The sequence below is a fragment of the Zingiber officinale genome, chromosome 6A (assembly GCF_018446385.1).
Source record: "Zingiber officinale cultivar Zhangliang chromosome 6A, Zo_v1.1, whole genome shotgun sequence".
NCBI classification, from domain to species: Eukaryota; Viridiplantae; Streptophyta; class Magnoliopsida; order Zingiberales; family Zingiberaceae; genus Zingiber; species Zingiber officinale.
This window is the reverse complement of record NC_055997.1, coordinates 14,439,915-14,465,392: the sequence shown is the minus strand read 5'-3', so window position 1 is coordinate 14,465,392 and position 25,478 is coordinate 14,439,915. Positions and strand designations below refer to the sequence as shown.

The 25,478-nt window shown below is 40.4% G+C and overlaps 1 protein-coding gene and 1 pseudogene across 1 annotated transcript; both read right to left on the bottom strand.

Annotated features, from left to right (window-relative positions):
* Positions 1 to 8,484: 8,484 nt before the first annotated feature.
* Positions 8,485 to 9,830, bottom strand: LOC121994629 (annotated as a pseudogene).
* A 6,054-nt stretch (positions 9,831 to 15,884) lies between these two features.
* Positions 15,885 to 18,853, bottom strand: LOC121995903 (coenzyme Q-binding protein COQ10 homolog, mitochondrial-like). Its single transcript, XM_042549679.1, has 4 exons — positions 18,285 to 18,853; positions 17,871 to 18,066; positions 16,898 to 17,029; positions 15,885 to 16,305 (listed from the first exon to the last, which is right to left on the bottom strand). Exons 1-4 carry the CDS (start codon positions 18,611 to 18,613, stop codon positions 16,183 to 16,185), a joined length of 780 nt encoding a protein of 259 aa, XP_042405613.1. The 5' UTR covers positions 18,614 to 18,853; the 3' UTR covers positions 15,885 to 16,182.
* Positions 18,854 to 25,478: the final 6,625 nt, after the last annotated feature.

The following is a 25,478-nucleotide window of genomic DNA, read 5'->3' as shown; positions in this document are numbered from 1 at the left end:
GGCCTCCGAAATTGAGATCGAAGTCAAGAAAGTCGATTGATGTAGTGGTCAAAGTCAATGAGAAGTCAACACTTGGATCTAATATGGGCACATGTCTCGGCCGAGTAGTCTAGTCGATTGAACCTCTGGATCTAATTGGATATGCTAGGTGTACGGCTCGACCGAACTCCTTGGCCGAGCGGAGAGGCCGAGCGAAGGCCGTGTACTCGAAAGGGTTATTATCCCTTAGTTAGCCGACCCCACCCAGTCGACGAACGAGGGAGGAGCAGAGCGAAGGCCGAGTCCTTGAGAGAGTCATTATTCCTTAGCCAACCCCGACGTTGTCAGCAAATGAGGTTCGATCAGACAATAAAGGGAACTCAGTCGGCCTAGCATCAAAGTATATTAATGGTCTATCAACCCAATATTAATGGTCGATCTGTGCAATATTTACGATGGAAACTTCTACCCTACAAAATACAGAAGTGGTGGGTCTATTTCAGGAAAAATGTCATAATGTTAGAATGATGGATCATTTTTTGAAAATACATTAATATTCGTGCATAGAGGAAAAGTAACATTATATAAAGGGTTTTCTCCTAAAGACATAAGTACGCAACATTGCGCACTCAAAGCCCACTATTTGTTTCTACTGTTCATTGCATTTCATTTCCCCTCGACCATTTGTCTGACTTAAGCATCGGAGTGCTTGCGCCAGGGATCCGTCCCTAGTCCGATTGCTGACGTTTTCTTCTCTCTGTAGGATCATTGCGCTAGAGGGGGGGGGTGAATAGCGCTCGTGGCTAATTCATTTCGAAAAACACAATCATAGATAATGCAGCGGAAAGAAAGACAGAAGGAAAAATAAACACAACAAACACAGTTTGTTTTTACTTGGTTTAAAGTCTGTGACGACTCCTACTCCAAGGTCTACGATTGACCGCTTTCATTGGGCAATTCACTATCAGTTCGACAAATCTTTACAAAGACGAATACAATAGATTTATAATTTAAGTACAGTAATTAAAAGTATACCATCAACTTCTGGGGATTTGGAAGGTTGTGCTTTCAGTTGTTGGAGTCGCGTCACTCTATCGTCGGAGTTATATTGCTCGGTCATCGGAGTAGCGTCACTTGGTCTTTGGAGTCGCGTCGTGGAGTCGCAGGAACGTCTTTGGAGCAACGCGCAAGAAAGCAATCACAAATCAGAGTTATATAGTTGTCTTTTGGTGGAATACTGCTTATATAGGCTGCTCCGAGCACTTGGATCCCTTTAGGAAGCCTAGACCGTGATGTCAGCCCGTCCAATCAGCGTGCTCCAACCTGGTGATGAGATAAGCTTTGGCATTTCGGGCGCCCAGACCAGATCCGAGCGCTCAAACCAACTCCGGGTGATCCGAGCGCTCGAACCGACTTTTTCAACAACTTATTTTCCTGTAAAATAAAGTTAGTTCAGGTAGTATAAAATATATGTAAAACATGAATTTGAGAGCCTCTAACTGCCCGATTTTGACTTTGAGTTTTGTTGAAACTCTAGGTCGAACCGACGCCTACTGTTCCCTCCTCAGGGGAACGCACCCTCATCTACTCCTCTTAGGAGAGTGTACCTTTTTTCCAGATAGATCCTCCAGACCGTCTGGACTTTTGCTCAGCATCCGAGACTTCAGGTCTTCATGCTGAACGTCGGCTCCACGGCTCGTCCAAATTTTCACCTGATCCGCGACCACCTGGATTTTCACCTAGAGTCCCCTGTTGGTGCAACATTGCTCAGGTCAAGGTTGACCTGGTTGACCAAGCTTGATTCTTGGTTTGGATTTCGATGTTTGACAATGCAAGGTTGATTGAAGAAGAGTCAAGTAGGTCAAGGATGACCGGATACTTGACTGGGAAGTCCTAACTGGGATGTTAGGCAGGAGGAAAATCCTGGTGAGTGAAGCCAGGTGAAAGACCTAGTGAGTGAAGCTAGGCAATTGGGAAGTCCTAGTGAGTGAAGCTAGGCAGGAGAAAAATCCTGGTGAGTGAAGCCAGGTGAAAGACCTAGTGAGTGAAGCTAGGCAATTGGGAAAGTCCTGGTGAGTGAAGCCAGGCAAGAGAAATCCAGATGGGTCAAGGTTGACCAGACATCTGGTGATAGTCCAAGTAGGTCAAAGGGATTGACCGGATACTTGGCACGAGGAAGAAAAGTCCAAGTAGGTCTTAGGGAGTGACCGGATACTTGGCAAGAAGAGAAAAGTCCAAGTGGGCCAAAGGGATTGACCAGACACTTGGTGAGAGAGTCATAGCTGGTCAAGGGTGACCGGATGCTAGGTCTTATGTACCAACAAGTCATGGTTGACTAGATGTTGGTTTAGGGGGCTTTGGGCTTGGTTTTGGGCAAAAACCAAGATCTGGATTGATCCGTGGATTGATCCAGCAGGTTTGGATTGATCCGTGGATTGATCCAGCAGGTTTGGATCGATCCGTGGATCGATCCAACAGATCTGGATCGATCCACCGATCGATCCGGTGAGTCCCCGCGAACAGAACCCCTTTGGATCGATCCGTGGATCGATCCAGAGGTCCCAATCGATCAGTGGATCGATTGGGACGTTGCTGCTTCGCGCGATAAGCGCTGGATCGATCCGTGGATCGATCCAGGCATTTTTTCAGAGCACAGAGGCGCTCTGGATCGATCCGTGGATCGATCCAAAGCCTCCCCGATCGATTGGGAGCAATCCAATCGATTGGGATTCGATCGTTGGCGTCGTTTATAGCTGTTGGCGTGCGATTTCTTCAGGAGAACTTCACCGATTGATTCCAGATTCATCACAGCTCCTCCCCAGCACTCTCTAAGCTCCTCACCGCCAGTTCTTGAAGGTTCTTGGAGGCTCTTCCAAGTCAAGAGGCGGATCAAAGCAAGAAGAAGAAACTAGGGTTAGGGTTTGTGCACTCATTGTAAGCTTGTAAGCTTGTATTTCTTTACTACCCTTTCTTCTTCTTGTATTGAGTCTTGTAGGGTTTCTCCGCCCTTGGTAGTTACCATAAAGGAGAGTTTCATTAGTGGAGGGTGCGTGCGTTGTGTGGATCCTTGGATTAGTCACCTCCCTTGGAGGTGGATACCAAGTAAAATACAAGTGTTAGCGTGTTTGTATTTGTTTCTTTGTATTTCCGCTGCGCATCACTTTGAAGAAACAAGCAACGCCGAGCAACGAGCACGCGAAGAGCTATTCACCCCCCCCCACCCCCTCTAGCTACTTTTCGGTCCTACCAAGTGGTATCAGAGCGAGGCCGCTCTTCACCGGAATCATCGCCGGAAGGGTCAAGCATAACAAGAAGAGCTAGAGGGTGAAGAAGTTGAAGCAAAATTGTCAAAGTCAAAGAAATTCAAAAGCTCAACTTCTACAATGGAATTCCGAGATGGGCTCGGATTCGACACAAGGGTGGCTCCACCATACACTTCCACGAGCTTCAATTCTTGGAAATCAAGAATCGAAAATTTTCTTATGATGGAGATAGAGCAATGGTTTGCTCTTATGGAAGGCTTCAAGACTCCAACAAACTCAAAGGGCAAAGTTCTCAAGAGGAGCAAGTGGAGCCAAGAGCAAGTTCAAAGGTGCGAGGCCAATGACAAAGTGACCAAGCTTTTGGTCAATTTATTGCCAAGCACCATCCTTTGCAAAATTGGAGAATTTGAAGATGCAAAGGAATTATGGAGTAAATTGGCCAAGCTTCATGAAGAGATCCCCTCCACTGTACAAGAGCAAGAAGAATCCAGAGAGGGTAACTCCTTGGAGCAAGACCAAGAGGAGGACTCCGAGGTTGAGAGATGCTCAACCTCCGAAGAAGAAGTCCAAGAAGAAGCTTCATCTTCGAGGGAGTGCAATGAAGAGAACAAGGAGGGAGCATACTCCTTGTTCAATGTACAAGATGATGAAGCCTCCACCTCTAGGATTGAGGGGGAGTGTAGATCAATGAACCCGGAGCAAGAAGAGGCCTCCACATCCGGGTCAAGTGAAGAAGAAGAAGATGGTGCCACCTCCAAAATTCAAGAAATATCAAATGGAGGAGCAAGTGTCATCCCTACACAAGAAGGTAAAAATGTTTCAATTAAAAATAAAAATCATATAATATATTTTGAGTGTAGGGAAAGTGGGCACTACAAGAGCAAGTGTCCCAACTTGCCCAAGAAGAAGGGTCAAGTGACACAAAAGGGCAAGGAGAAGCCCAAGGAGACCACCCCCGGGACAAAGAAGAGCAAGGAGCACATTGTGTGCTTCTTGTGTCAACAAAAAGGGCATTACCGAAGTCAATGCCCCAAGGGGAAGAAGATGGTCAAGGCTCAAGGAGGCACTAGTCAAGGGGGAGCCTCCAAGGTAAAGAAGAAGGTAACATTTATTGAGCCTACCCCTTTACGTTATGGTAAAAAGCATGATAGTTCTAATTTTTATCATTTTAATGCAATTTACCATAAGAATAGAAAGCATGAGGGCATTAAGGAAAAGCATGTGGCCCTACATGCCAAGACTACCCAACCTAAGGTTAGGAAGGTAGATAGACACTTGGGCGGGAACACTAAGGATAATAGATACATGCCCAAGAACAAAAATGCTCATGGACCAAAACCTAAAGATTTAATGATAAAAAATCAAGTCTTGAGGTCAAGACTTAATAAAATGGAAAAGACCCTAAAGAGGATGGAAAATATCCTACAAGGGCAAAATGAGAAATACCTAGAGCTAGGAAAATCAAAGTCATCCAATGGCCATAGAGGGTTGGGATACAAACCAAAGGCTAAGAAGGATGTGCCCTCGTACCATAGAGTTCCATATAGTTATGGAACAAACCTTAGGTCCAGTGGTCAAGCCAAGAATACTAGGGAAGTTATCCCTAAGAGTATTTTTGCGAAAAATGTGACTAAGACTTCTAAGAAGTCTAAGAAAGTCACTAACAATGTCACAAGGGAGGCTATCCCTAGAGTTGACCTAGAAAATGTGACCAAGGCTTCTAAGAAGCCCAACAAGGTCATTAGGAAGGTATCTAGGGAAGTTATCCCTAGTGAGTACCTAGAGCATCCAAGGAGCACCAATAGGTGTTGGGTTCCTAGGAGCATCTTCTCTACCCCATAGATGGGTTAGAGAGTGTCAACTCCGATTAGAAGGGTAGTTAACCCAACTTTGAGGAAATTGACACTTAAGGAGCATTTTCAAGGTTTTTGTTAACCTTTGAAAATGAAATGGAATTATTATTTACTCTTCGAAAAGAGTAAAATGTGCCAAATTTGAGAAGTCTTGATCTTATTTTAAAATGGCACTGTTTAGGAAAACCTAGAGAAATACCAAGTTGGGATTTTGGTATTCTCCTAGAAATTTAAGGCAATCCGGGCCTTGATTTATGTGATTACTCTTAAGGAAAAAAAAAATGGAATATGCCAACATTTGAGGATATGCTTAATTTTTAAGTGGCATAAACAAATCAAGAGAAATAGAAATGTAAATTTAGGTTTTGGCATTTCTTTGAAGCATTTAGGGCAATCTAGGTTTAACGTTTTAAGTTAAAACAAGTTGTATATTTTGAGTTAGCCAAGTTGTATATTTTGATAGTGAAAGAGTGTGAGTGGTTAAGGATACTTAGATAGGTAATTTAGGTATATTTTATTTATGCTAAATTTTGCCATGATTGTTTGCCCATCATATGCCATGACATCATGTCTATTTTTTCATTCATGTTTTATTATGAAAAATCCAAAAATACCATGTCATGACATTCATACATCATGTAGTTATAGGATATTTTCTTTTGAAAATTATTTCCTTTTGATGTATGTCATAACATAATCATGCATTAAGTTTAAATTCCTTGTAATTAAGGACAAATGGCATTTAACAACACTTATTAACAAGTGACATCCTAGGTGGATGTCTAATATCTCTAAAATGCCTAGATAGTTATGCATGATCCCTAGAATAGGGCAAAACCAAAATCTTACATCTCACAAGGACCATAAGGTGACTTATATGTGTTTTAGTGCACATTAGATACAAGTGAGATGTTAGGAAGATGAACAAAACTCAAGATGTTGTTTTAGTACATTCTTTGAGTTTTAAGTTCATCAAAACACATAGTTATGTGTTTTCCCATCATTGGGAAAGCTAATGTACAAGTCATGTGCATTAAGCCCAAGGAACATGATGGGATATTGGTTTTGAAAATGTTTTTAAAAACAATTTTGGAAAACCTTGGTGAAGGCTATCTTTTGATAGTAATCACCATTGAATAGTTAGACACAAACTTGAAGAAAACACTAAAGTTTTTGCAAGTTCTCAAGTTTGTGTCAATCTTTGAAAATATGATGTATTTTTATAGAAAACTATTTTTCCATGATAAAGTATACCCTAAGTAATGTCTACACGAAATTTCATGATTTTTGGATTTTTGTAGAATTCTCTAGGGATTTCTGAAGTTGGCTGATTTAGAATTTCAGCAACTATCAGAGCTCCAATCGATCCATGGATCGATTGGAGTGCCTGAATCGATCCGTGGATCGATTCAGAGGGCAATTCTCGTGAGCAGAAGCTCACTGGATCGATCAGCCGATCGATCCACACATCCTGAATCGATCAGTGGATCGATTCAAATAGGTTGAATCGATTGGAACCCAGCTCCAATCGATCCAGGATGCTGATTTTGGCTGGGAAGGCTTGATTTCAGCACTCTAAACCTATTTTAGTCAATGTAACCATTCCTAACCCCTCAAAATACATTTGTATACATAAAAAGAGTGTTTTCATGTTGAAAACAAGGATGGATTGGTTAAGGAAGGCTAAGTTGAAGTTTAGGTTGAGGTTTGTTTCAAATTTTGAATATTTGAACCTCAAGACTTCTAAAAAATTGGGTTTCCTAAAGTTTTAGGGATTCCAAGTCATTGTTGGTGCAATGACAGAAGTTACCACCATATCTTTAGGGGAAGGGACTCTTTAAAGACATAAAAATTATTTTTCATGAACCTTGGAAGGTGGTTGACCTTCCGTTAAGAATATGCTCAAGGTTGAGCGGTTGAACTTTAATGGGGAGTGGATATCCTCATTGTTCAAGTGGTTTCAAGTGGATAATGCTCAAGGATGGGCATTTGCCTACATTAGGGGAGAATGTAGGGTTAAAGATAAATGAAGGGTATGGGACCTTCATTATCGTGTTGATCACAACGAGTGAAGTTGTGAACAACGATGAACAACTCTTCAGGGGAGAGTTTTCAATAAGTGAATTTGTTGATGTGTGCCCAAAAATGGGGCATGGTTTGATGTGTGCCAATAGGGGGAGAATGAAAGGGAGTAAGTTAGGCGTTTATTACCTAGAGGGAGTTTGCTCTCTTAGGGGGAGAATGAAGGACTTAACTTATGTATTTATTACCTACTGGCATGAAGAAGGTTTAGGCTATGGGATTAGCCTAACTTACATGTGGTATTGTAAGTGATAGTGTTGGTATTGTCAAACATCAAAAAGGGGGAGATTGTTGGTGCAACATTCCTCAGATCAAGGTTGACCTGGTTGACCAAGCTTGAGTCTTGGTTTGGATTTCGATGTTTGACAATGCAAGGTTGATTGAAGAAGAGTCAAGTAGGTCAAGGATGACCGGATACTTGACTGGGAAGTCCTAACTGGGATGTTAGGCAGGAGGAAAATCCTGGTGAGTGAAGCCAGGTGAAAGACCTAGTGAGTGAAGCTAGGCAATTGGGAAGTCCTAGTGAGTGAAGCTAGGCAGGAGAAAAATCCTGGTGAGTGAAGCCAGGTGAAAGACCTAGTGAGTGAAGTTAGGCAATTAGGAAAGTCCTGGTGAGTGAAGCCAGACAAGAGAAATCCAGATGGGTCAAGGTTGACCAGACATCTGGTGAGAGTCCAAGTAAGTCAACATCCCGACGCCATCTTCGGCTCAGTTCAACACTTTTTATTTTTATTTTTATTTTTTAAAAAATAGATTTAATTTGATCAAAATATACTAGGGATGACAATTCGGATCCGACATGGAAATACTATCCCAACTGAATAAAAAAAATCAGATTAGGATCAGATTTTATTGAGTTCAAGACGGATTTAGATTGATCTAATTGACATGATTAATAAATAAATCGAGTTTGGGTCTAACTTAAAATTATCCGATTACAATCCGTAAATTTATTTATAAATATTTTTCGATCAGATCATATTTTGATTGAGTTTAGATTAAAATAAATATATTTTAGTAAAATAGATTTTTTTGGATTAGATTCGAGTTAAGTTTGGGTTAAGATAAATATATTTTTATAAATAGATCACTTTAAGTCGGGTTCAGATTCGATTCTAGTTGTAGATCATTTAAGATTGAATTCGGATTAAATATAAATAAACGGATCAAATTTAGAATAAATAATTTAACCTGAAATATTAATTAAGTCGAAATTAGGTTCAACCCGTCAACCCAAGCCCGTCCAATAAATTCCGATCCGAATGGTCACTCCTAAAATATAGAATAATTAACCTAGGCAATCCATTCTAGCTCGGCGTCGTGCGTGTGAGCACGGCTTCAAACGTTCCTGCCCATGCATTTCTCTGCGTCAGGAACTCCTTCAAGTTGAAGATCTTCTTCACCGTCGCCGGGATGGGGGAGTGCTCGGATTGGGACGTCGCCTGCGGCCCCGATGGCTCGTGAATCATTGCCATGAAAATCGCCAAAGGTCTAATTAAAGATCATGGATATTAAAGCCCAAAGGGAAGCCGCAAGAATCGAAAGATCATACCGGTTCCAGCTTCAATCCAAGGCGATACGAAGATGGCCGGAACGCGGACGCCCAATCGATCAAAGTTGAAGTAGAAGGGGGCGGGGCCGACGACGCCGTCGGGGCTGGGGACGCCGACGACGGGGGTAGGTACGTGGTCGAAGAAGCCGCCGTGCTCGTCGTAGGTGATGACGAAGAGGATCTCATCCCACTGGGGGCTCGTCTTGCAGTGATCCTTGAACGTGAGATCGAATTGGTGGAAGTTGCCCAGGTGTTTCAGCCGCCTCAAGTTCCTGTCCATAATCTAATTCTAGTACATTTGAGGGGCTCTATAGAAAACACTAATTTTCATTTTACTACTAATATTGTTATATTTTCTATTTAGCACCCAAAGTTTGGCGGTTAGTAAGGATTGTGTACTAAATATTCATAATTTCGAGCACCTAACTGAATCGTTTCTTGGTTAAATAGGGATAGAAACAGAGGAAGCACAGGTAGAAGAGCGTCGACGGCGGGAACTGGTAGTAGATGCCGAAGGAGAAGCCGGCGTTGTGGAGGTTGTCGAAGATGGCCCGCTGAGTAAGCCCCGCAACGAGCCGTTTGTTGTCGTTGCTGGTTAGCCCGTTCGACGTCGCCGAGTGCACGAACGCCCGGTTCGGTTGCGTCGACGCCGGCACCGACGCGAACCACTGGTCGCACACCGCGAACTCCCGCACCAGCGACTCGTACACCGGTACGGACGAGGGGCGGAACCCGTTCATTACCGTGTCCGACATCCCCGCCCGCTCCCTCTCCGCCTCCTGAACGAACCCACTCATCGGCGGCGCCGCCACGCCCGGCGGGGTGATGGGGGTGGAGGTGGCGTCGACGAAGGGGACGCCGTAGACCTGCTCGTAGATGGCCTGGATGGAGTGGCCGGGGTCGGGGTCGACGTACTCCGATCCGTCGCCGAAGTACAAGACCAACGGTGGAGATCGGCTTGAAAAACAGCCTGTCGCCGGAGACGCCGTCGATTTCCGGATTAACAGTCTCCATCCACCCGAGCATGTGGTCGAAGGAGCGGTTCTCCTGGACGAGCACCACCACCGTCTTTATCTTGCCACTGGCGTCGGTCGTCGGCATTGCCGCCGGCGCTGATCACTTTCTCAACAAATATATGCTCTTTGCCGGAGACGATCGGTAAGAATTAGGCGCTGTATCTTAAAGAAAGAAAGAACAATTCTTAAAAATATATAGAGGAGATGTATCGAAGCTGAAACTTCTAAAACTCTATTTGTTCTCACAACTTAATCCCCTTGATTAAAGCCACTTAACTTGGTTTAGGGCACAATTAGGTTGAAATGGGATAATTAGTCTCACAAAACACATGCTAATTATGTGTTTTCGTGACTTATTAATATTCTACAAAAGGCTGAGTCACATAGAGGATGATCATAGCCTTCTTATTTAAGATATGATCATGCTAAATTGTGAAGTTATTCTCATTTGTTCATTGTTCATCGACCGAAAGCTTTCAAGGAGTAGCTCACTGCCTCGCTTAGATGTAGAAAAAAAAGTAGTGTTTAAGAGTTGCACGAGTCGGCTTTAGGTATTCAAATGAGTGAATGGAGATCCATCTCTTTAAGCAATCATGTGGGATGAATGCCTTTGTGGAAATCACGTATCTTTGAGATCTTTCTTTCTGTGATGAATCTAATGAGTAATGCCTAACCCAATTTATTTTGTTTGCAATTTCTTTGGGTGTAAAGGAATAATAAATGATACGACGAATAAGGTAGGGCCTCCGAAATTGAGATCGAAGTCAAGAAAGTCGATTGATGTAGTGGTCAAAGTCAATGAGAAGTCAACACTTGGATCTAATATGGGCACATGTCTCGGCCGAGTAGTCTAGTCGATTGAACCTCTGGATCTAATTGGATATGCTAGGTGTACGGCTCGACCGAACTCCTTGGCCGAGCGGAGAGGCCGAGCGAAGGCCGTGTACTCGAAAGGGTTATTATCCCTTAGTTAGCCGACCCCACCCAGTCGACGAACGAGGGAGGAGCAGAGCGAAGGCCGAGTCCTTGAGAGAGTCATTATTCCTTAGCCAACCCCGACGTTGTCAGCAAATGAGGTTCGATCAGACAATAAAGGGAACTCAGTCGGCCTAGCATCAAAGTATATTAATGGTCTATCAACCCAATATTAATGGTCGATCTGTGCAATATTTACGATGGAAACTTCTACCCTACAAAATACAGAAGTGGTGGGTCTATTTCAGGAAAAATGTCATAATGTTAGAATGATGGATCATTTTTTGAAAATACATTAATATTCGTGCATAGAGGAAAAGTAACATTATATAAAGGGTTTTCTCCTAAAGACATAAGTACGCAACATTGCGCACTCAAAGCCCACTATTTGTTTCTACTGTTCATTGCATTTCATTTCCCCTCGACCATTTGTCTGACTTAAGCATCGGAGTGCTTGCGCCAGGGATCCGTCCCTAGTCCGATTGCTGACGTTTTCTTCTCTCTGTAGGATCATTGCGCTAGAGGGGGGGGGTGAATAGCGCTCGTGGCTAATTCATTTCGAAAAACACAATCATAGATAATGCAGCGGAAAGAAAGACAGAAGGAAAAATAAACACAACAAACACAGTTTGTTTTTACTTGGTTTAAAGTCTGTGACGACTCCTACTCCAAGGTCTACGATTGACCGCTTTCATTGGGCAATTCACTATCAGTTCGACAAATCTTTACAAAGACGAATACAATAGATTTATAATTTAAGTACAGTAATTAAAAGTATACCATCAACTTCTGGGGATTTGGAAGGTTGTGCTTTCAGTTGTTGGAGTCGCGTCACTCTATCGTCGGAGTTATATTGCTCGGTCATCGGAGTAGCGTCACTTGGTCTTTGGAGTCGCGTCGTGGAGTCGCAGGAACGTCTTTGGAGCAACGCGCAAGAAAGCAATCACAAATCAGAGTTATATAGTTGTCTTTTGGTGGAATACTGCTTATATAGGCTGCTCCGAGCACTTGGATCCCTTTAGGAAGCCTAGACCGTGATGTCAGCCCGTCCAATCAGCGTGCTCCAACCTGGTGATGAGATAAGCTTTGGCATTTCGGGCGCCCAGACCAGATCCGAGCGCTCAAACCAACTCCGGGTGATCCGAGCGCTCGAACCGACTTTTTCAACAACTTATTTTCCTGTAAAATAAAGTTAGTTCAGGTAGTATAAAATATATGTAAAACATGAATTTGAGAGCCTCTAACTGCCCGATTTTGACTTTGAGTTTTGTTGAAACTCTAGGTCGAACCGACGCCTACTGTTCCCTCCTCAGGGGAACGCACCCTCATCTACTCCTCTTAGGAGAGTGTACCTTTTTTCCAGATAGATCCTCCAGACCGTCTGGACTTTTGCTCAGCATTCGAGACTTCAGGTCTTCATGCTGAACGTCGGCTCCACGGCTCGTCCAAATTTTCACCTGATCCGCGACCACCTGGATTTTCACCTAGAGTCCCCTGTTGGTGCAACATTGCTCAGGTCAAGGTTGACCTGGTTGACCAAGCTTGATTCTTGGTTTGGATTTCGATGTTTGACAATGCAAGGTTGATTGAAGAAGAGTCAAGTAGGTCAAGGATGACCGGATACTTGACTGGGAAGTCCTAACTGGGATGTTAGGCAGGAGGAAAATCCTGGTGAGTGAAGCCAGGTGAAGTCCTAGTGAGTGAAGCTAGGCAATTGGGAAGTCCTAGTGAGTGAAGCTAGGCAGGAGAAAAATCCTGGTGAGTGAAGCCAGGTGAAAGACCTAGTGAGTGAAGCTATGCAATTGGGAAAGTCCTGGTGAGTGAAGCCAGGCAAGAGAAATCCAGATGGGTCAAGGTTGACCAGACATCTGGTGAGAGTCCAAGTAGGTCAAAGGGATTGACCGGATACTTGGCACGAGGAAGAAAAGTCCAAGCAGGTCTTAGGGAGTGACCGGATACTTGGCAAGAAGAGAAAAGTCCAAGTGGGTCAAAGGGATTGACCAGACACTTGGTGAGAGAGTCCTAGCTGGTCAAGGGTGACCGGATGCTAGGTCTTATGTACCAACAAATCTTGGTTGACTAGATGTTGGTTTAGGGGGCTTTGGGCTTGGTTTTGGGCAAAAACCAAGATCTGGATTGATCCGTGGATTGATCCAGCAGGTTTGGATCGATCCGTGGATCGATCCAGCAGATCTGGATCGATCCACCGATCGATCCGGTGAGTCCCCGCGAACAGAACCCCTTTGGATCGATTCGTGGATCGATCCAGAGGTCCCAATCGATCAGTGGATCGATTGGGACGCTGCTGCTTCGCGCGATAAGCGCTGGATCGATCCGTGGATCGATCCAGGCATTTTTCCAGAGCACAGAGGCGCTCTGGATCGATCCGTGGATCGATCCAAAGCCTCCCCGATCGATTGGGAGCAATCCAATCGATTGGGATTCGACCGTTGGCGTCGTTTATAGCTGTTGGCGTGCGATTTCTTCAGGAGAACTTCACCGATTGATTCCAGATTCATCACAGCTCCTCCCCAGCACTCTCTAAGCTCCTCACCGCCAGTTCTTGAAGGTTCTTGGAGGTTCATCCAAGTCAAGAGGCGAGTTGCAACGAGAAGAAGAAGAAGCTAGGGTTTTTACTGCATCTCTTGTAAGCTTTTGCTTATTCTTTACTACTCTTTCTTCTACTTGTATTGAGAGTCTTGTAGGGCTTCTCCGCCTTCGGTAGTTACGGAAAAGGAGTGTTTATTAGTGGAGGTGTGTGTGTGTGCGTGGATCCTTGGACTAGTCACCTCTTGTGAGGTGGATACCAAGTAAAATCCTATTGTTAGCATTGTTGTAGTTTGTTTCTTTGTATTCCGCTGCGCATCACTTTGAAGAAACAAGCAACGAAGCACGACGAGCACACGCGAAGCTATTCACCCCCCCTCTAGCTACTTTTCGGTCCTAACATCCCCGCTCTAGGATTTCGCCCAAAATGCTCAACCCGCTAAAACTTCGTCTTACCTAACCGTAGTTAGAACTTTCCACCACCTAGGGTTATCTCCCCCTAGGGTTTTCTACCTGCCTAGAATCCACTATGACTTTTATCTAAGAACACTTAGGACTTTCCTGCAAGTTCATTCAACCTTGTTAGATAACAAGTAACCTTAACTTTGGACCTTTTGTCATAATCAAAACTTATGTTCGATCGTCTGACACTCCCTGCAACAACGCTCTACATTTTTTTTTGATATTCAGGATTGTTGGAGCCATCATCTTCCTCCAGCTCGGAGTCTTCTCACGATCAACATCTAAGCTATTTACCCAACATGTCATTTTCTCCGATTTCATACCAGCTCAATAGAGGAAGATGTAAAGCTCCATATAGGACAGTGAATCTAATTGAGGGCCTTTGATAATATATTCTATAGAGAACAATGCTGCCCCTAGGGCGTAGCGTAGACGGTGGACACATGGTATCTATGGCGTAATGGTTAGGTATCGATTCTCAGGAACTGACGATCTGGGGTTTATCCCGTCATACGCCTATGGCCTATGTACCTGCATGAACCTCCCTTCATATCTATGAAACTGATACTAGGGGACCATTAAAATAGCGGATCTACCTTTATAGAGAACAATGTTATAAATATTATTTAATTGGTTGGATTAACAATGCAACCATTATCATTGATCTGAATGATCCAACGAAATAACCATGGTCGAGTACTTTTGACTGACTAGATATAATCAGGCCTGCTTTCTTCAAGTCTAACTTTCTTTAGATCGGGCCGGGCTTCAACTTTTGTCAGGTCAGGCTTCCTTTAAGTTAGCCTCCTTTGGGTCAGACTTTAGGTTAGCTTTTAGGAGGTCGATTTTTTAGGAGATAGACCTTTGTTGGGATGACTTCTCAAGACATCAATCTTTATTAGAGAGACTTCTCAATAGGTCGACTTTTGTTGGGATGACTTCTCAAGACATCAATCTTTATTAGAAAGACTTCTCAATAGGTCGGCTTTTGTTGGGATGACTTCTCAAAAGATTGACCTTTATTGGGAAGGCTTCTCAAGAGGCCGACCTCTATTGGGAAGACTCATCAGAATGTCAACCTCAATTTGGGAAGACTTCTCAGGAGGCCGACATTTGCTAGGAAACCTCTTCAAGAGTTCAGTCTTTGTTGAAAAGACTTCTTAGGAGGTTGACCTTTGTTGGAAAAACTCTTCGGGAAGTCGACCTTTGCTGGGAAGACTCTTCAAGAGATTAGCCTTCCAACTTCAAGCACCATAGGAATCTTCGAACAAAGGTTTGAAAAGACTCAAGGAAGATGTTAGGAGGGCGCCGACTCAAGGCTCTGCAAGGTTTTTCTGACATTCAAGTCAGATCTTGGAGAAAAGATGTCTGTCCGAGACTATGAATTACTTGAAAGACGTCTCTATCTGAGACAGAGGAATTGGACAAAATCGATTGTCCAAGATTGTCGGAGAAAGGAATTGCTTGAAAAATTTTATATGTTTAGAAAGGAGGGAGTCCAAAATTCTCATTTGTGATATCAGTCAATGATTATCATCATCGTTGTATTATTAAAATGAGCTTTCGACATTATTTCTCATGTCTAAATCGAATTGAAAAGATCGTTGCATTCAATCAGTATATTGCAATAGTATTTGAGGGCATGAATACATTTAGGATCACTACCCGATTTAATTTCGTATCATTCCGAGATTTTTAGATTCATCTATCATCATTGAACAAAATAGACTCATGAACTTTAGTCATTTCAAAAATAAAAAATTTTATATGTTCAAAAAAGGAAACTCTAAAAATCTCATTTATAATGTCGGTCAATTATTATCATTTAAATAAACTTCCGATATTGTTTCTCATACTTTATTGATTGGGAAATTTGTTTTCATATCGATTGTTACAATAACACAATCAATTGGAAAATTGTTCATCATTGCCAAATCCATTGCTTCGGTGCCTCAATCAATTCAAAAATCTATTGAGTAAATGCATAAGGGTAAAATGAGTATTTTATAATTTGATAATTTTGAAACTTACGTAGGTGATTTCCCGAAAACTTTGTATCTTACTTCATTTAATTGTTTTCTCACATTAAAATGGCATTTGGAAACATATAAATCACTTCAAAATATTTAAAGGAAACAACTCTTCAATCAGAAAATATCTAGGCTAAACAAATCAAACTTCAGTTATTTAAATGAATATTTGCTCGACAATTTGTAAGAAACTTCATGAGGTGCTCCAACGTCCTCTGTTACAATTCATTCTTCTCAAAATCAAATTTCATGCTGAATTTCTGATCCAAATGACAATTTATGCTGGTAAAATCTTTGAAGGCCTCTCCGACGATAAAATACACCTCGCTCGAGAAATTTTCACCGGCCGAGGAAAGAATGGGGGAAATGATAGAGAAATTGACCGTGCCAAAGGTCGAAAGCAGTTATCTATAGATGTCTGGTTCATCGGCTTTGTTGATAAGAATCTTCGAACACTTGGACGGCAGGACCATATATTTGACGGCATCGATCTGTGAAAGAAGTGACTAGCCTGGAAACTACCTCTTTGAAAAACATTGATGCCACCTGCCATGACACAAGAATCCAACTCAATTCGAGAAGAAATACACCAATCAAACACTCGAGGTTGCAGATACAATTGTTCAGTAGTAATGCAGAAAAAAAGATATTCTATTTGTGCCAAACCATTCACCATTTCAATTTGTGTGTAATATGTTCATGAGACTATAACTAATCATATTCATGAGGGAAGATGAAGCACATTAGAAAGCATAAAGGTAAATAACCTAAAACAAGTTTTAATATTTTGATGGCGACAGTTCGAAGAAGATTTTATAATGCTGAAATGTGATCAATCATAATACAATTTAGGGCTCTGCGTATTAGCAATTAGGAAGCAAAACATATGAAAAGCCTACTGTAGAGACGAAATGCTTCGTAATAGATTAAGATGGTTATCCATGTTCAAGGTACTATAAAGAGTTTCTATAATTAGATGGAAGGTGCAATCGGTGGAAGGCAACCAAAGGAAAGCTCTACGTAATACAATTAAAAGTTACCTAAAACATATGCAGATTATAGTGATATAACATATAAACTTACATAAAGTTCAATGGAGAAAATAAAATATGGGGAGAAAAGCACTGAGAAAGTTTACCTGGCGATAAAGTGGTGAGTTGAATTTGAAGTCCACCAAGAAATAAACGTCACAAGTTCCAGGGACCGGACCAGGATTGAACTCCCAAATGTTAATCAAATGGTCAAAAAGTGCACTTTCTGAAGCAGTGGTCTGCAAGCAACAAATGCTCTACATCAGTCAATATGACTTTTTACAAGTTCTAAATAAGATACTAATAAACTAACATATGGGAATTCCAGAACGATTTTGCAGAAAAGTAGTACAAAAAATCTAACTTCGATCACACAAGATGTGAAGTTCGTGTATGATAGTGGTTCGATCTACTCCGAATACAAGTGAATAAGTGCTCACAATCTATCTACTCTGAGTTGCTTTAATGATGCAGAAAAACTGTGTGGGATGCTAGGGCCGTGGAGTTGGAATGCAACGGTCAATTATTTCCGAAATTGTAAATTGTTTATGTGAGTTACTATGCAAAAAATAACACAAAAAAATATGTAATTTCCATTATTATTTAGTTATTATTATATGGATAATAAGAGAGAGCATAATCCCTCCTTAGAGATACATCCATGATGTGCTCAATAAGTGAGAAATGCCTCCATCTTGCAACAGTTGTGTCTCTAGGAATGGTGATGACAGGAATGTGCTAGACTTGTGCTTCGACGCATGGTGGTGGTGACAGGAATGAACTAGTATGCTGTAGAGGACATGCTCGTTCATGGAATTGAACAAACTCAGACACACACAATTGTGCTCCCCTCACATCCACTCTCCACCCACTTCTTTTTGTGTCATATTTTCTTTTTTCTATTTTGATTCCATAAATCTGCTGCTTCGGTTGATGAAGTGTTATATGATATATCAAGTGAAAACAAATGATAGAATTAATTAACTAGGTATGGTCAAATTCTGACTACAGATGAAAATCACATGACTAGGCGACTAGCAATTTGGTGTATGTCATAAGATGAACAAAAACATTATGTACCTTTATACGCTTTGGTTTCTCCAATTCTACATGAGATACATAACTTTCGACTAGGAACTTAAAGCCAATCTCTAGCTCAGCATCAAATGATCCATCACTATTTCGCTTAATAACCCTAGACCGTTGGCACCATGGCACAAATCCCTCATACAGATCAACCGCTGCAACCACAGCAAATAACTGTTCTGGCGAATACCTGCAATTATGATCAACCTTTAGACTGCCAGAAACACCATGACATGAACGATGAAGTAAATCAGTCAATGAACAAGCTAATAGGAATCTTGATGGTTACTGGAAGCACAAATATACATGTTTCCAACCGAAACCAAACAAAGCTCAAGAATTTACAGAGTGGAAAATAAAAGCATAACATTAGTTGCTCTAGAAAGTAAAATCAAGGGAAATAGTAACCCGATCACACGCCGTTCCTCGTAGATCTTCGACAGAACCGATCCCTCTTCGCCATCCCCGCAACCCAAAAACCACCTCCCCTGATCGTAACGATGCAAGTTTCCAACGGAGGGATCGAGCTCTTTGCCGGAACGAAAGAATTTCCCGATGCACGGTTTCCCACAAGGAGCGATATTAGCCAAACTTCGAGTCTGAGCAAATCTCTCCGACCTCCTCCTGACCACAGGGTGCTTTCCCAGCCTTCTCATTCCTGCACCCAGATCCAGAGATCGATTTCTGGTTGACAAAATCAAGGCAAGCGCCCTGGAGGATGAAAGAAACGGCGGCATTCTATAGAACAGTGGCGACGACAGCAATCCCCCCTCCAACAAAACCGCAACTTTTCTCGAAGAAGATCCGAAACAAACTGCAACTTGATGGAACCCTAGTAGAATCGATGGCGCGGAAGATGATTTGAGCAGGAAATGGTGACGGAGACGGGGGAGAGGTATTCTAGGGTTCTCGGCGAAGCTTCGGCATTCCCTCGACGAGTTGGAATTGGGAAGGAAACAGCGATCGACCAAAGCAGGACACGCGTTGCGTTCAATTGGGCCGGTTCAGCTTATTTCACCGGTCCGTTCTCTATGGGCCGGGCACTTGATGCACCTTGTTGCAAATAACAACCGTCATAGTTTATAAAATCATGATCTGATACGTTCTTACAATCTGAAAATTCAAAATTGATTCAGAATTGTGTAGAATTATTTTTTACAGTTTTTCAAGTGCTTACACTATATAATAGAATATTGCTTACACTTATAATGCAATATTGCTTACACTTATACTGTTTACATTAAATTGTATTATATATTATGTAATGCAATACTGCTTTAGGAAGCAACGTGAAAATGCATACGGGTGCTTACACTTATAATTGTTTGCATGTCTGCTATATATATAATGCATACGAGTGTTTATGAATGTATCTTCTATGTAGGTTATTCATGAAAAGCAAAAAGAACGAACGATGTATTATAAATATCATCACAGATTGTCTCGCAAAGTTTACATCGGCTTAGAGGCTGAATTGGTGAGCTACCATGCAATTATACTTATCATTTTCAAGCAAGTATTTAATATTATGTAACTGATCATTTTTGGAATTGTAGAGGGAGAAAAAAATAATTGCTGAAAATAGGAAGTTGATAGATCAATGCTTTGGCGTAAAGTCCGTGAGGATAAATCTGGCAACATAACAAATATGGAGATAGTAGAAGTCGTTGCAAAAATTGTAATTATTATTTTTATCTACTTTTCATATTGCATAGCTAAATAATATTGGAATTTTTGGATTGATTTATTACATCTCATATTGTAGGATGACTTAATGGAAAAGAAAGTCAAAGGAGAATTCAAATCTTCTGGGATGAATGATATGTTAACCATTGCTTTAGGAAATCAAGAACACTATGGACGGGTTAGAGGTGTGGGAGGATGTGTAAAACTCCAACTCTACTTTAAAACTGCAAGAAAGAGTAGCGAATCAGTCCCAAAGGATTTATGATCGATAATTTCAAAGAACAATCGGATGAGAATAAGAGCTTGAAGGCTGAAGTAGAGAAATTGAAGGCTCAACTTGCTCAGGTCATTGATAATCAAACTTGTGAGGTTGTTATATCGAACAAGTCCTCAAACATGAACGACCCAAAATGGAGAGATCCAAAATGGAAAGATGATGTGGAGATTTATGAATGTGGCACTTCAAGCTTGGAGGTTTTATATTTCTCAATTTTATGTCAAATTGATTTTTCTTTCAAATTAAGGTATTTATATACAATTTATTTTTTTTGTTAAAGGGAAAAAAATGTAACCTGGCTGTGAAGCAACGTGAAAATGTGGTGGCGTACGGCACAATACTATAAGAAGGAGGCCCAAATATACTGATTCATCATGTGTCCACTTGGGGAAGGGAATTTCAAGGTATCTATTGATGTTGTGTTAGATAAAGGAGCAAAGCTTCCAATTCTAATTCTGTCTGGACCAACAATCATCAATGATGCTATTGGAACAATTGTTGTTTGGCCTAAAGAGTTGGTAATTTTACCAACAAAGAAGGTACTTTCAATTTATCTTGAAAAGTTGGTATTTGAAAAAACCTCAATCATTTGAATACTCATATGAATATTTTAAAATTTTATAGAAGAATGTGCAACATCAATCATTTGCTCCTTCGGATATTCATGTTGAAAATCAGGATAAGTACAAGGAAATTGAAAAAACATTGTCGATGGCATGCAAATATATCTACTCGTATGTTATCAAATTGATGCCTGAAGATGAGAGCATACATATAGAATTTGATGAAGCTATGTTTGGACATCCTAAAAGTGTATGGTTGCTAAGAGAAGATATCTTACGCTTTATGGAGATGAGAGAGATAGGTGCTAGACAAATATTGATTTACATGGGGTATGTTATGCGTTAAATACAATATTTGTTCATATGCTTTGCTTTGGTCGCAATATTTGTTCACATGGTTTGCTTTGGTTTGCTTTGGTTTACATGGGGTATATTGCCTTGCAGTTACCTTTACAAATACTTGAAGAAAGAAAAAAGAGCTGAGTATGTATCATTTGTGAATCCTGGTCACATACCTACATTCGGTGTGGGTGAAGAATGCAGTAAATTGTCACAACATATTGCTGCTTAGTTGGGAGCATCTAACAGAGATAGCATATGCCTCATCCCGTATAACACTGGATAAGTTTTTTATTATTTATCAATTGTTACTACATGTTATTCAATGTTATATTTTCATTTGTGCAGGTACCATTGGATCCTGACTATAATTAATTAAGATAAGAATATGATATATTTATTGGACTCTTTGAGTAACAGGAATCGAGACCATGCTTGGCAAATTATTGTGACCAAGTAAGTAGTAGATTATGTTAATTTTGAATGCATTGAATTCATTATAGGTTAAAAAAAATAATTTTCTATTGTTTACAATGTAGTGGGGTCAAGATATACAATGCATCAAGGGGTATTTCAAAAGGACCAGGTTTTAAACAATTGACAGTATGTATTATGACTATGTATTTAGACATCAATTAATAATTTTTATTATTTGGATTGTGACTTCTTGCATGACATTTTCAATTTCATTAGGGTAATCTTAAACAAAATGGTGGTGTTGAATGTGGATATTGTGTGATGCGGTACATGAAAGAGATAGTCTTGGATGAAGACCCACAATTGGAGAGGAAGGTGAATTTCTTCTTTATGAAATATTTTCTTTATAAAATATTGAGTTATTTTTCATTGATACTCAAACTTCTGTTAATGTTTCAGTTTGCAGCATCAAAAAACAAACAGTATTACAATCAATCTCAGTATGATGAAGTCAGAAGTGAATGGAGCGAATTTATCTATTTCTATATGGGTGCCTAAGTGTAGGCTATGATATAAATTTTAGATTGTATTTAGAGATTTATGGATACAAAAGTTTTTGGGTTATGGTTAAACATGTCTTTTATGAATACACTTTTGGATTGTATATGATACATGTTTGTGATATATTGGTTCAATTTTGGGGTGAAAAATATTATATTAGAGTTAATTATTATAGTATATATTTTTGTCAATTAAAATTCTATTATAGTAAAATATGGTCAATTACTTCGACATTATAAATGACTGATGAAGTAATACAATACAAACGACTTCGCTAAATTTAAATAATGACATAGTAAAAGAAACTATTTACTTCACTACTGATCAAATTACTTCTATACTACGATGAAGTAATACAATAATAAATACTTCACTACATTAATTTGTTTTTGTTGTAGTAAAATATGCTCTATTACTTCTATACTACGATGAAGTAATACAATAATAAATACTTCGATCAAGTCAAATTATTCAGAAGTAAAATTAAACAATTACTGCACCAAAATAATAAACCTTGTGAAGTTGTATACATATTTTACTTCGTCAAAAACGTAACCTATGAAGTAATAATCATCATCTACTTCGCTATTATTACTGGTCTCGATGAAGTAGTATAGTTTTTTTACTTCGAAAACGGTCCGATTTTGAACCGGTTTTGGACCGGTGATAGACTTCTATAATTGTGTGGTGAAGTAAAAAATATACCCTTTTACTTCACGTGCGTCTACTTCGGTAATTATCTACTTATTACTTCGGATAATATCCAAAGTATATTGCCGATTTTCACATAGTGTTCATGCTTATATGTTTCGGCCATGGCTTGGAAATTAGGGTTGGGAACTTCATGTATGCTTGCTAAGGGTCTCACTTGTTATGTCATGTATCATGTGATCTTAATTTAATGTTTCATGCTTAAGGTTGCTTAAAAGAAAACTCTAGATTCATGCTTGTATGTTTCGGCCATGACTTGGAAATTAGGGTTGGAAACTTCATGTATGTTTGATAAGAGTCTCACTTGTCAAATTAATGTTTCATGCTTAAAGTTGTTTAAAAGAACCCTAGAACCTTGCTCTATACGTTTCGGCCAAGATGAATTAAAAGAGACTTGAGAAAGTTTTAAAACATAACCTATGCTTGCTTATGATTCCTTATGGTATGTGATCCACTATATGATGTTAGCTAAGGTTTTCATGTTTTAAAGTTGCTTGAAATTTAAGAACATGTCCATGCAAGTTTCGACCAAGATGTGAATTAGGATTTTTTGGAAAGTTCAAAACCCTAACTATGCATGATAATGACTCTCTATGTTATGTTATGTGATATGTGAACTTTATGTCACCATGTTATGCTTATGAAAAAATTATGTATGATGAAATGTCTAAGAGATGCTTCCCTTTAAGTTGGGACTAAGAGCACTCTTCATGATATGACAAGAACATGATATGCTTCATGATATGACAAGAACATGCTATGTTTCAAGATATGACAAGAACATGATATGCTATTTTACTTTTGTATTGGCTTGTACCGGACCCTAAGAATGGTCTATGGGATGAGCTCCTAAGTTGCCCCTAGGTCGATGGTCAAGGAAACGGGCCTAGTTCCTAGTAGGTTTGAGATTAGCTACCTCGGATTTATTTAGGATACGCGCAATTCATGTATGGGGTACAATGCCGGACTCTCATGTTGAGATTTATGTTTAAGTACCTATATATATGTTTTCAAAAGGACATCTTGCATATACTTGTTTCATGTTATATGATTTTGATACATGTTTTCAAAAGAACATCTTGCATATATATGTGATTTCATGTTATGTGAATGTTATGCTTTAAGGAAGGTGCTCTCTTGAGATATGTCTATGATACCTTGAAGAATATGCTACTACATTATGCTTATGCTTTCTTATACTATGTTATGATTTGCCTAATGAATATGACACTACCTCATGCTAACATGAAATGTTAAATCTAGATGTTGGTTAAATGAATATATCACTACTCTATATTAATTCATGATTTATGGCTTTTGTGAGTAGGAAAGGATCTTAATAAACCTATGTGCTTATAGTTTTACTTCCCTTGTACTGCAGAAAAGGGTAAAGCATGGTTAAACTAAAGGGGGCAGCAGGAAAGGCAAAGATGTGTGTGGCAGTGGCATGGTGGAAGATATCTGTTTTGTGTTTTCAGGACTTATATATGTTTTAAGATTTTGCATGTGAACTATTTCTTTATTGCTAATTTAGATGATATTAGCTTGACTTGTTGGATGTTTTATACTTAAGGTGAACTATACTTACCCTTGCTTCCATGATACCTCGAAATGCTAAGTACTTGTTTATTTAGAGTATTGTTAGTGATCATGAGCTCTAGAGAGCAGTATACATGTTTAGTTTTCTTCTTATCTTAGTACGCTTTATGTTTTAGTTAGACAAGCATGTATCATGTTTCAAGTAATAGATAGTAAATAAATTTTTATATACATGAATGCTAGCATGTTCACATGTTTTGATTATATGATTAAGTTTTAAGTTGTAAAGAAAAAAAAAGAACAAAATTTTTCTTCCGCTGCAATGATTTCTTATGCATGTATGTATGTTCACGTAGCGCCGCCCTGACCATCAGTAGGGGAAGGGCGGGCGTTACAGTTTGGTATCAGAGCATGTCTACCTTCCCACTACACACACACATCAAGCTTTCATCCTGCCGCTCCAAGTAAGAACTTCTATGCCTACTTTATTTCTTTTATGTATGATAAAGAAATGTTTTAGTCTAAGCATGCATGAATGTAGGAATGATAATAATATTATGCTAGCCTTGTTAGGAATGATAACTTATGCTAGTTATTGTCATATATGAAGATAAGCATGGCTAGGAGACGTAATAACCGAGTCGATGAGACAGTACCCCCACCTGATTTGATGCATGTAGTTACTGAACTCCAGCGTCAGGTTACAGAGCAACAGCAAGCAATTAATGCTCTGATGAATCAGCAAGAGAACCCTACCACCCCACCAGGGAATCAGAATCAGATGTCAGTCATACCTACAGCTGCACCAGTACCACCGATAGGCCCAGCCCCAGTAGTTCAACAATAGGCGTATCTAATTCAGTGGCAGAAGCTGAAGCCAGAAAACTTCTCTAGCACTTGTGAACCACGGGACGCTCAAGTTTGGTTCAAGACTGTAGAAAGCATCGTAGAGCTGCTGGACTGGCCCGAACATGAAAAGGTCAAATGTGCATCATTCTGTCTTTCGGGAGATACCAGAATGTGGTGGGGCAGGGTTAAAACAAAAGAGGCAAGTGAACCAAATGAGATGGATGGATTTTGAAGCTGAATTTTTCAAAGAATTCTTCCATATGCGGGTGACCAACAAGCACTACGAGTCTACGACGAGTTCACTGAGTTCCGGCAAGGTGACCTATCAGTTAATGAAGCGGTGAAAAGATTCAACCGACTAGCACGCCTATGCCCAGAGTTGGTCAGCACAGAGAGAGAAAGAGTCAGACTCATGCTGAAGATGTTCAGACCCGAGATAGCCCTGAATGTGGCCGGCGGAGTTAATAGACCGCAGACCACCGAAGAGCTGATCAGCAGTGCCCTAATCACCGAACACTACCTGAAGGCGCTGAACGAAGGCAAGGGTCAAACCCAGTCGGGAGGACAGAAATCTCAAATTACCAAAGCCGGCTGGAAAGGAAACCCCAATGGTAAGAGAAAACAATGGAACAATCCTAAGGGTGGTCCATCAAACAAACA